The sequence below is a fragment of the Cebidichthys violaceus genome, unplaced genomic scaffold (assembly GCF_023349555.1).
Source record: "Cebidichthys violaceus isolate CVI_PGR_0920_01 unplaced genomic scaffold, fCebVio1.0.p SCAF_7, whole genome shotgun sequence".
Lineage (NCBI taxonomy): Eukaryota > Metazoa > Chordata > Actinopteri > Perciformes > Stichaeidae > Cebidichthys > Cebidichthys violaceus.
In genome coordinates, this window is record NW_027176927.1 from 10,314,481 (window position 1) to 10,326,647 (window position 12,167).

The following is a 12,167-nucleotide window of genomic DNA, read 5'->3' on the forward strand; positions in this document are numbered from 1 at the left end:
TTTAATTGAATAATGTGAGGTACACTAGTAATGTAATATTTGAATAAATGTGTGCTAAATGGGAAAAGGAAAACTAGCCAAATTTAGGTCAAAGTTGACATCATAAAAGTGAAATAAAAGCTAACCCTTGGGGTAGCTGATGTAAATATATTGTCTGATACTGTTTATCTATTAACAAGATACAATTCTGATTATGCTTACTACAAAATAAATACATTTAATGTGATGTCGAACACGCATGGAGACCTCTAGTTTCATTTACAGAAAATAATCACCAATTAAATCACAATATTGTTCAAATAAGATCACAATTCTTGATATGTTTGTAGTAATTGATGATGTCTTATCAGCACAAGCAGGAATATCATATTTTTATGGCTGACACAATAAAATAACGTCATCTGTGTCACTATATATTTTACACTATTATTATAAGCAACCACACTATCAATAATTGTTGCTTTTGACAAGTTTCCATATCAGCGTCACAGAGAAGGGAGCCTGTGTGGTGGGAAACGCTCTGTTGTGTCCAATGAAACCCGGCCCATGTTAAAGAACAATCCAACCCGCTGTAAGATGACTCCTCCTTGTGTATTAGAGTAATTAGAAGTTCTTCCTGCAGGGGAGCCCAGGCCTAAATATTTAATCTGGAGGGAGTCGTGGCAAAACATGTCATGCCACCTGCGTCTTTTGTGTCCGACACACACAGTCCGTCGTGGAGGAGCAGCCGCTGAGGTGCTTTGTGTCTGGAAAAGGATGGGGACGTGTGCAGGGCTCGACGTGTTCCCGGTGGGCTTGTAGGAGACAATCTGTAGCGTGTCTGCACAATTGTATGGATGTGTAGATGTGTGTCAGAGATAAGGCGGAAGTGTGTGAACATTGAGCCGGTGTTGTGTGTGTGTGTGTGTGTGTGCAAACATAGCTGACAGAGGCTGAAACTGTTTTGATCAGAGAAAAGAGAGATGGAGATGAAACGGCTCTCATCCTAGCAGAGAGGTAGCAGCAAGGCTCTATTGGGAGGGAAGAGGCCCAGACTGACAGAGAGATTAAAAACAGGCAGGATCTGGAAGATATTTCTTTAATGCTCTTTAACGCTTTTCATCTTCTCCTCCTCTTCTCTTTCTCATTCAATTTTTGACAGATATGTGTCACAAAGATGTCCACACGCAGCTGCCAGGGATCGGACTCGGTCATCAAGCCCCTGGACACCATCCCTGAGGACAAGAAGGTGAGGGTGCAGCGCACGCAGAGCGGCTTTGACCCGTTCGAGAAGCCTGCCAGCCAGGTGAAGAGGGTCCACTCTGAGAACAATGCCTGCATCAACGCCAAGGGCTCGTCCGCCGGCAAGGAGTCGCCCAAACTGCGCCGCCACTCCAGCCCTAGCTCTGTAAGTACACCCTTCACACCCAGGAGGAGCATATTGTAGCATGTATTAATACACCAGTTAGCCTTTTCTCTATGTTTGTGACCCTCATTGAATTTTTGTAACTGTACACTTGGTAGTCACATTACACAACCCTACACCAGTCACATGTCAGAGTAGCAAGAAAATAGCCCGGTTACAAATTATAGTAAAGACAATGAAGCCAAATCAAGTCCAATTGTATTGATGTAGCCAAATATCAAACCACAAATTTGCCTCAAGTGGATTTACAATCGGTACAGCATTTGACATCATCTGTCCTAAGATCATCAATTCAGATAATGAAACACTCCCTAAAAGGAAAAAGCTACAGTGACTCACTATTGCCCCTCAAGGTGCAAGTGGTATTAAAAACAGATTTTTGCATTCATGTACAGTGGTACAAGATTTTGGTATTGGAAGCGTTCTGGTTGTTGTTTGTAGTCCAAATGGTATTGACCCATTATGTCCAAGCAGGCTTTGGTTGAGTGCAGGTTAACGGTCCATGTGAAGAGCAAAAGAGGCCAAATCTATTGGCCAAATCCTCATCTGAGGACAATTGTCTATTTTAATGGTTTTGTATTAGCTTGTTAACTGGCTACTGGTGAAATGATCCAGTTGTACACATCTCTCAACTCCAGTCTTGCATCTTTATTTGCTAATTGTACTGTAAACAATGAGCATTGCATGAAAAAGGAAGTCTTGGCCAGACCTTCAGACCAATAGCCGATAGATTCATAGGTTGGTGAGCACTGGTCTTAATTTCCATACAGGAACAATGCTAACAAACCTAGCAACCTCACTGTGACAAGTGTTGTGAAAGGGACACAGAGTCACAGTGTCTGACTGTCGTTCACCAAGAAACATCACAGAATGTAAACCCCCAAAAATAAAAGCAGAGATAACACGAGCAAACACATGAACTGATGATGCGGTTTAAGTTGATGAACACTGGCTGAGAAAGCAGTCACCATGTAAACACAGCTTGTAGTTCTGAGGGAGGATGGGATAGAGGTGGTCATTTTTTTCGTTAAACTAGTTTCAGACTAGTTAGACTAGTTAGAACATTAAGTCAGGTGTACAGCAGAGCTTCCCTTCAAAATAGTTAGAGAAGTATTAACATGTAATCACAAAGAAGCAGAGGAAGTGTTGAATCAGTAAACTGGGCCTTGGACATTCATTGATTCTCATGTTGCATTTTGCTGTATATAGATGTAGAGTCATTTTCTCATTGACTTCTTTACAACCAGAGGAGTCGCCCCCTGATGGACACTAGAGAGAATGCAGCTTTAAGGCACTTCTGCTTCTGCTTGACTTTTCATAACCGGATGGTTTGCTGCCTTGGTGGTAACAGTAAAAAGTCTTGTATCGGGTGGTTAAAACAGCTTACCCAAGAGGAAAACCCAGGGAAAAAAACAATCAAACACTGCTTGGAATGATGTAGTCAGATACGCCTTTGTCTCCCAAGTCCAAGCAAGAAGCAGGCTGGATGTATACCAACCACATTGCTCCCATCCTGGCTCTCAAAGTGACTGCATAAAGGAGAGCCTCACAATTCTGCCTGTCAACATGTATTCAATTAGATTGAATTCAGCTTGAATTGATCCAGGCGGGGTCCATTTGTGTATAAAACTGAATATAAGTGCGCTTCCATCCACCATTTTCATTTTGTGCATACAAAAAACCCCTGAGTGGAAACGGAGGAAATTGAAGAATAATGGTGGAATATTTCTAAAAAAGGTTTTTACACATGACTGAGGTATAAAAGTATCGATTGAAGCGACAAACAGCTGCACACATAAACATCTGTGTGGAGCGATGAACCTTCCTCAATCTAATATGTGAAACAAACATTTCCATCATTTTTTCCACTCTTTGAGGTTTGACTCAAGCTCTTTTCCTCAAATCATCTTGTTGCGACCTTTTCCTCGAACATAGTTGAATGGCTGCTGACTGGAGACTTAGAACCACCAGATATTTATTTTCCTTTTTAGATCCTCTACAAATTTGCGTAATATCAGTAAAGGGCAGATTTTTTTCTAAAACATATTTTAACATCAAACCCGTAAGACTTCAACAGTAGCATGCACTTAACTTTGTCTTTTCATTTTCTGTCAAAGCACCAATTACCTTTTTATTTCTCAGGTGTTATTTCTTTTCTCCACCTGAAACTCATTTCTGGCCTGTATTCAATCACATGGTTAATTAAAGGCTGTATACAAACACCATCATCTTCTTAATCATGCAAATGAGATTTTCAGGTTTTTATACATGTTTGGTTCCTTTTATAATTCCTACTCCAAATGTGAAATGCCTAATGAATCTGCAAACAAAAAAGATTTAATAAGTGTGATATGAGGCTTGACTGATTGCCTGCCAGCATCGCTGCAAGACATTAATGAATTGTTTCATCTGTGATTATGAAAACGTCTAAATCGGCCCTTTTTGTTGAGGTAGCTTGAGCCACGCAACCCTCGTGTTTCACACACAGCCTCTTAGATTGTCAGTGTAGTGGATTAGATGTGGCCTGTAAATGGAGATAATCGGTTTTAATCAGCATTGACACTCTATGTGAATGCTGCACTCGCGTCAGTTGGCCAAGTTAGAAGCTTCGTAGGAGAAACCCTCCTTCCACCATTGTACATGTTGTATAATGCCACTTTTTTATGCCTCGGCACAGGTGATAGCTGTGTTTTTTTTTTTTTTTGTTTGAATCACAAAAGATATTGCACTCATGATGTTACAGCGCAAACACGCCACTAAACTTTTGTAGCTAAGTGCAGTTTTGCATATTTTTAATCAAATACCTTGATATCAATATTGCTAAGATATTGTATGGTTGACTATTGGTGCTTTCACACAATATTTACAACATACCATATCGTATCGGCAATATGAGTAAGCAAAAGTTTATTCATAGAGCACCTCTCACTAACACCAGTCCCAACCTGCTACACCAAAAAATAAATACGAAGTAGATAATGATAAGTCCAGAAAAGTATAGCACTTTACTGCTGCCTTTAAATCCAGGAAAATGCAACACTTGTGCCATACTGCAATATCCAAAATCTAAGATCATTTCACTATATCGATATATTGCCCAGCTGAACCAAACAGGTTAGGTGTGAGAGCAAAGGTATTGCTTCATGTATCAAGAAGTTTTTAATCCCTCTTTCAACTGTTTTAATCCTGACTGGAACAAGGCGAGAATAATCACACACACGCACATGCACATTCACACACACACACACACACACACACACACACACACACACACACACATATATACTGTGTGAATGAGGCTCTAGTCTCTCTGAGTCTGAGGGGATGAAGAGGAGAACCTTTGCAGATCTTCACATACACACATACACACACAGCAACAACCCCAACCAGAGAGATGACACATACAGAAGACGGGAAGACCTATATATAGATATGGCAGCTGTTGGACTTTGTGTGTGTGTGTGTGTTCTGTGTTCTGTGTTCCGTGTTCCATGTTCCGTTCTGTGTTCTGTGTTCTGTCTGTTTTCTGTGTTGTGTGTGTTCCGTGTTCTGTGTGTGTTCCATATTCTGTGTTGTGTTCTATTGTCTGTGTTCTGTTTTGTGTTCCGTCTTCTGTTCTGTGTTTTGTGTTCTATATTCTGTTCCTTGTTCTGTGTTTTGTTCCTTGTTCCGTGTTCTGTTCCGTGTTCCATGTTATGCTCCGTGTTCTGTTCCGTGTTCCGTGTTCTGTTCCGTGTTCCATGTTCTGTTCCGTGTTCTGTTCCGTGTTCTGTTCTATGTTCTGTTCCGTGTTCTGTTCTGTGTTCTGTTCCGTGTTCTGTTCCGTGTTCTGTTCCGTGTTCTGTTCTGTGTTCTGTGTGTGTTTCGTGTTCTGTGTTAAGTGAACTGCTTTTGTGTTTTTACATCTGCAGTAGCATTACTACTATTGTGCTACTTTGTCTATGGTGTTGTTTTTATCATATGGTTAATATTGTTCCCTCTGATGTGAATAATATTTGAATGGTGCTCTTCAGTGTGTGGATGAATATGTGTTTTAGCGCCGCAGTTTTGCTAGATTGTGCAGAGGCCTGTTGAATCGTGTTATTTGGGTTTTATGTTATTCTCCATGCTTTGTTGTCATATAAATATGTGTGACTGGTTCTTGTGAGTTTGTTCTTGTCATTGTGTTAATTACATTTATTTTGACTAAATGCATTGTCCATTAATGATGAAGCATCCCGTTATGCTTGCGTCATAATGAGGTTCTTAGGAGGTGGTTTAACCTGAAGGCACTGAAGGCCCAGGTATAAAATACACGGCCTGCCACTGGAGAGCACCTTTAATCATGGTCATGAAGAATACATACCACATTAGGCAATCACGTAAAGCTTCCAGTAAGTTGAAAGTTTTAGAGTTGCGCGAGTTTTCATATCAACTCATTTCCTCCGAGCTGTAGTTGTTGCTTCTTTCTCTCTGAAACGTCGACAAAGAAAAGTGTCTAAAAGTTCCAAACTGACGACTAAATGAAAAGTAGTCTTCAGAGTTCTTACATAAAGACTCTCTCTCCTCCTCCTCACTGACATTACACCTCCCAGATGATCCAGTGGGGAGCTTCCACATTGTAATATCTCTCGAAGACTTGTAACGTCTCCTGCAAAATCCTCAGAGACTTTTCTTTTCTGGGTTACTGAATTAATTCTTTCATATTTCCTTCCTTCTTTCTTTTTTTTTCCTTTAGCCTACAAGCCCCAAGTTTGGAAAGGCTGATTCCTATGAGAAGCTGGAGAAACTGGGAGAGGGTTCATATGCTACAGTTTACAAAGGAAAGAGCAAGTAAGTAGAGTGTGCATGTCCAATCATGCCTTATCCTCTCACTCTTCTTTATAGTTCATAACTCATGCCAGGCAGTGGATATTACATTATATTATACAGGAGCAGTGCTGCAACTGAGTGAATTCATTAAATATAACAGCAATAACAGTTACACTGTGTAATTTTTATTTAAATAATTTGTCTGTTGTCTGTAGAGCATACAATGTCATTTCTTTGACTATAGGACGGATGTTTTTGTTTATCGATTCAATAGTCATGTTCTATTTTTTATGGTTTGGTGCTTTCCTCCCAGGTTCTGCTAATTGAATTCTAGAAAATGAAAAGTCCACACAGTGTAAATGTGTGAAACTCCACGAACTCTAATCTTCTCAGTAATGATGTTATTTCACTACAACAGTTTTGATTGGTGAGCTTCATTCAGTTGTAATCCTGTGGCCTTGTACCCGGGTCTCACTCCACTGCTGCTAAATTACATTTCATTGACTTAACAGTCTTCGCTGTTCTCCGGCTTCGCTGATTTTAATAGATTCTTTTTTCAGGCCACAAAAAAAATGCAAGGAGACAGGATTACCATACTTTGTTGTCTTCTGTGTCATTGCCAGGGTGAACGGGAAACTGGTGGCTCTGAAGGTGATTCGTCTGCAAGAGGAGGAAGGGACACCCTTCACGGCCATACGAGAAGGTAAAAGGTTCAGGATTGTCACTGTAACTACAAAATAAAATAAAAATGGTGACGGACATTATACAAGATGGTCAAAATGCCAAAAACCAGTGTGGGATGTCACCGTGATTACATCCGCTTCCTATATAGTCAATTATTGTATCAAAGCAAAATATTCCTTGAGCAAGACTCTTAAATGGAGCTGGTCAGAACTTCCTGTGGTTATACTGTGAAGCCTGCTGTAGTAACAGTTTTAAGAAATGCCTATCGACAATGTTGATAATAACCTATGGAAATAACCCTCTAGCTGGTTTAAAAGTTGTGGTTTTTTGGAAAAAAACCCACCCAAAATACACTGTTGACCAGAGCTAGAAGCTTTGAAAACAGAAACTTACTATGGTCCTTGTACAAGTCATTTGTGATGAACGCTTCCATCAGGAAACATAAACAAAATGACATGGACCACACTTAAACAGAACTTAAATGTTGTGTTCACATGTCTGACATGTGATGACTTACTGCCCCTGCACAGACCATGTCCTGCCTCGTGTGGACTGTCAGTCGTGTGTGTGTGAAGCACTTGAGGCTCTTCACTTTACTGGCTGCTGAACTTTAAGAAGAAACACACTCACCTCCACACGCATGACTGCCATTTGAATTTAGATGAGAAAACGATTGTGTCTGTTTGATCTGTGTATGATCCAGGCCTGATGAAGTGAGAGTCATCCCAGCCTACACACACACACACACACACACACACACACACACACACACACACACACACACACACAGTCCAAACTCTCCCTGTGAGCGGATCAGAAAGCCGCTTTGAAATTGAACTAATTCAGCAATTACTGAGCAGGAAGCTCCGAGCACTGCCATGTGAGCAATATTAAAGACTGCTGCTGAATAAAGTAATATATCCAGAGTACAGGAGAGGTGTGTGTGTGTGTGTGTGTGTGTGTGTGTGTGTGTGTGTGTGTGTGTGTGTGTGTGTGTGTGTGTGTGTGTGTGCTTATTAAAACTGCACACACTAATGCCCATTACTAGAGATGTGGTGGGTATGTGAGTACAGGGAGGGGGTTGGATCTTCAAACGGGTGACAGGATCTTTGAGGTATCATACTGTAGCGCTAACCTCCTGCTTACCGCCATATCTGATTTTCCCAACAACCTTTAGGTAGTCATACAGGATGAATGCATTCATGAGGCCCCATCACTCGCCAGCTCTCTGAGGATCTGTTTCAATGTGCCCTTGGAAAAGAACTTTGTGTTTGCTAAATGAATCACATTGGCAACTTTGTGAAAATCCCATTCCTGCCTAGTAATAAGAACTGCACCCATTACCTTTCTCTCATTCTGCCCTAATGGAACTGTTCCCTGTACTACCTCTGCTGTGGCTGGAGGACACATTCTGTCATCTGTTTGTTTGCCTGCAAATTTGGTTCTGTAATGACCACAGAGAGCTTTACAGCATTGCTTAAAGTAGCCACAGACAAAAGTGACATTGTTGGTGCCGCTGTCGCAAAACCTACGTGATACTAGAACAGCTTCATGCTCATTTTAGAAAGGCCACCGAAAGAAAACGTGTTCTTTCTCTCTTTTATAAAGTGGACGGTGAATCACAGATTAGTGTTAGCGGTAACTAGCAGAGCTAGCACTGCTTTCGCTAGAAGCCACAAACCAATATAGATGTTTGTGTGGATGTTTCTTTCTGTGTGTGCGTTTCCTATGCGCTTTATAATTAATTCTCAAAGGATAACATGACACCCTTTAAGAATTACACATTTAAGTGAACTTCTATGAAACATAATGACATAGAATTGTAATACAAAGGGACTGCAGTCCCTGCCATCCTAATGGAAATAACCACAGTGTATTAGCAGCTTAGGTATAAGGCCAAGGATTGAGGCTTTGGTTTAATGGCAACTGACTGCAGCTCTCAATTTTCTCTTGGTTTGGGGTTCTAACTCTACTGTTTGCCTTTGTAAGAAACCGTGAATAGTCAAGTCACAGGTCATTATGTTTTACATGAGTGAGGCCTTCAAATAGGCCTGGTAATAAAACATTCAAGTCTTTCAAATCTCAAGTCAAGGTTTTTAGCTGTGTAGAAGTTTCTCACCTCGGAAATTCTGTAAACCTTTGCTTTTGTATATCTCGTCCTATTATTTGCAAAATCCTCCCTGCTCTCAATCTTTGACTCAGATGAAGCAAATCTCATGTGAATGTCTTAATAAATCTGATCCAGAATGTGCTGATCACACCAAGCCTCCCCAGTAAGACTCTAAGCTTTGCCAGTAAAGTAACCATCTCCCCAACACATCATCTCACTGCTCCACTTATTACCAATGTCCATTGCATCATAAATATGTTGACAAAGAAGTGTGAGAACGCACAGCTGTAATTCACCCTGTTATCTTTCTCTGTTTGGATTGTTTCTTAATCCCCTCTAACTATGTAGCGAGGCTTAAGGAGGGGCCGCGTTGCATTCTAATGATGCAACTAATGAAGGATACAGATCACAGCAGTTCCTCTGGTATCTCAATACGTGCCTCACATCAACTCTCTGTCTGTTCCGTCTCTGCAGCATCTCTTCTGAAAGGCCTAAAGCATTCCAACATCGTACTCCTCCATGACATCATCCACACCAAGGAAACCCTGACTCTGGTCTTCGAATATGTGGTGAGTCTGCACGTTGCCACATTAAGATCAGCCACTCGGACCCTTTATGGGTGGATGGCAGCGGTCTGACATTAGGTTTGTTCTAAATGAAGGGAACGGAGGTCAAGGCTCGGGTCTTGGTCGTTTTGACCTCGTTGTCTGATCTCAGATTGAGTTTCAGTTTTTAATACTGTGCCCACAGAAAGATGAGCTGTGGGTATTTTCACTGGCATACTCTTGTTCATAGGGCACTTTAAGAATGATATAACAGCCTGAACTTATTCCAATAAAGGATGGAAGAGAGACGCACCAGAGGCTGGTATGTCTCTGCTCAGTACAGGAAGTCAGACCGACATTTTAATGGAAGGTTACTGTTTTACAGCAAAGTATTCTTCTCTGTGGACTTATGGCTTATAGGAAAGCTTCCTACTACAACACACTGTTGACTGCAGTTTAGAGATGGTAACAACTCAAATATACCAGGGATAGAGGTGGCCACTATAATCCAGCTATGTTTGACACTTAAAGGTGTATTTGTAATTTGATGAGTGTCAGAAGCACAATCAAATACTGAACCTCAGTTTAGTTTAAAGATCGACCCGTTTTAAATGGAAACGCTCACTCAGCTGTCATCAAAAGCAGCGACGTAGGTTACCAAAGCAAGCTAATCATCCATTTCAATACCAGCAGTAGCTCAGTTAACATTAGCTGTGCTGAGTCTGAAAATAACTTTAAGAGTAAGTTCGGAAAGAGATGATATGTATATATTTTGAACTATAATGCCACGTCTCATCAGAGAGCATAACAACGTCCTCCCATAGTTCAGATTTTTTGAAGTGTGGGTGAACTGTGTTTTGCGAGGTAACATTTCTGGTTTTGTCAATGGAGTCTGTGGCTTTGAAGAGAGCTATATAACTTCTTCAGTTCAGAAAAGGCTGAAGGTTCTGAAGGCAGCAGCTGAAACATGTGTTAAAGCAAAACAAAACAAAAAAACAGGCCCACCTATATTCAGTGATGTTTTTTATATTTTATGTGTAATATTTTTACCTTGAACCCAGTTCCTCCGTTTCAGAAGCATTTGGGTTTGTCTGTAGTCTTTGATGATAACACTAGTCCATATTCTTCTAGCAAGCAAAAAGCAGCATGAAACTTTTTCCAATGTTGTGAAAACTGAATATTACTTTTTTTTATTTTCTTGAGCTGAAGAGTCTTTCAAAATCTTGTCCAAATCCCTTAAAGTCAGAACAATAATACTGAATTGTTGGTCAGGCCCAGGGACAGAAAATCTTCATCAGACTATTTCTACTAGTTGATATAAAACATACATTTCAGCTCAGCTTTCACATGGTAAACATTGTACGACTAAAAAGAGTCAGTACCTCAGCCTTTTGGACAGAAGTGATAGCTGTGAAACTACAAGGTTCAGAATAGTTCAGATCCTCTGGTATCCCTTTGCATATGTAGCCGCTGACAACCATCGATGGTCACATTGATATTCAGCTCAATCTTTGATCTTCAAACGCTGAGTGAGGCCAAATCTCTCAACCAGAACAAGCTTACTCAGCCTTCGTTTTAATGAGACTGAAAACGATGCGATGCTCCCTTTTGGTAGATCGAACGCTCGTCAAAGGGTCAGCTTCTCAAGGAGGTTTGGTGAGACGTGCTTGGAGCTCAGCAGGTCATGTTTGAATAAATAATGAGAGCAGAGGTAGGAGGTCAGTTAACCCTCCTCATAAGATCCTCCCTGGTTATTCATGTCTTTGACTTTTTTCAATTTTGATGCAACACAATTATTTGAATATGAGGAATTACTTGCTTTTCCATTCATGAATTCAGCCTGGTGGCAAGTGGTATTCATGTGACCTAAAAGTTTAATTCCAAGTTGTGCAAATGTGGGACTACTGGTTCCATGTTGATTCATCATCTGGTGTTCGGAGCTGTAATCAGTCTGTGCTGTTTTCCATACAGAGGGCATTCCAACCACAAACATCAGTTAATTGTTCGCCTCTCAACACTAATGATGATTGACAGGGTGAGGGTGAAATACATTGTGTGGGGAAAAGACAACAGTGAAATGTATTACTGAGAGGTAAAGGAGAAAGTGAGATGGACAGGCATGTCCATGCTGGAGCATCCGTCTGAATTATTCAGCAGAGGAGGCTCCGATGATGCCGGCAGCAGTAGGAGATATTTGAGATTAAATTCCAGTGTGATTCCAGAGCTACCGCTCCTCCATCCTCAATATGCTATAACACAGAGGTGAAGGGAAGGCCAGTGTAGCACTGCATGGATGGGATCATATCAGTCAGTAGATGGAGGGGGGGGGCTTCTAGAGAAGCTCCGATTTTAAACAAATCACCTCACGTCTCGGATGGTGAACACCACTATAAAATAAACTACATCAGCCTTTAGGAGCGTCATGAGGAACCCTTGGTGGGTTCTAGATGAAACCCTTTGGAATATAAAAGGCTTCTTGGTAGTAGCCTTTTATAAAAATACGTTTAATGAAATATAAATAACAAAATACATTTTTACAATCAACACTTGCAAATTACAAGGTAGTACAACATGTAAACCATGCTTTAATTTTTACCTCTTTATTTAAGATTAGTTGTTTTCTTTTTACAAG

The 12,167-nt window shown here is 40.7% G+C and overlaps 1 protein-coding gene across 5 annotated transcripts in view; it reads left to right on the forward strand.

Annotated features, from left to right (window-relative positions):
- The window catches only part of cdk14 (cyclin dependent kinase 14), a 177,086-nt gene that overhangs the window by 52,404 nt on the left and 112,515 nt on the right, over positions 1-12,167 (forward strand). For all 5 annotated transcript variants that reach the window (XM_068736161.1, XM_068736160.1, XM_068736162.1 and 2 more), the window contains 4 exons: positions 1,142-1,387; positions 6,123-6,217; positions 6,820-6,899; positions 9,465-9,559. In XM_068736161.1, the coding sequence (XP_068592262.1) occupies positions 1,142-1,387; positions 6,123-6,217; positions 6,820-6,899; positions 9,465-9,559 (516 nt within the window). The remainder of the gene's footprint in view (positions 1-1,141; positions 1,388-6,122; positions 6,218-6,819; positions 6,900-9,464; positions 9,560-12,167) is intronic.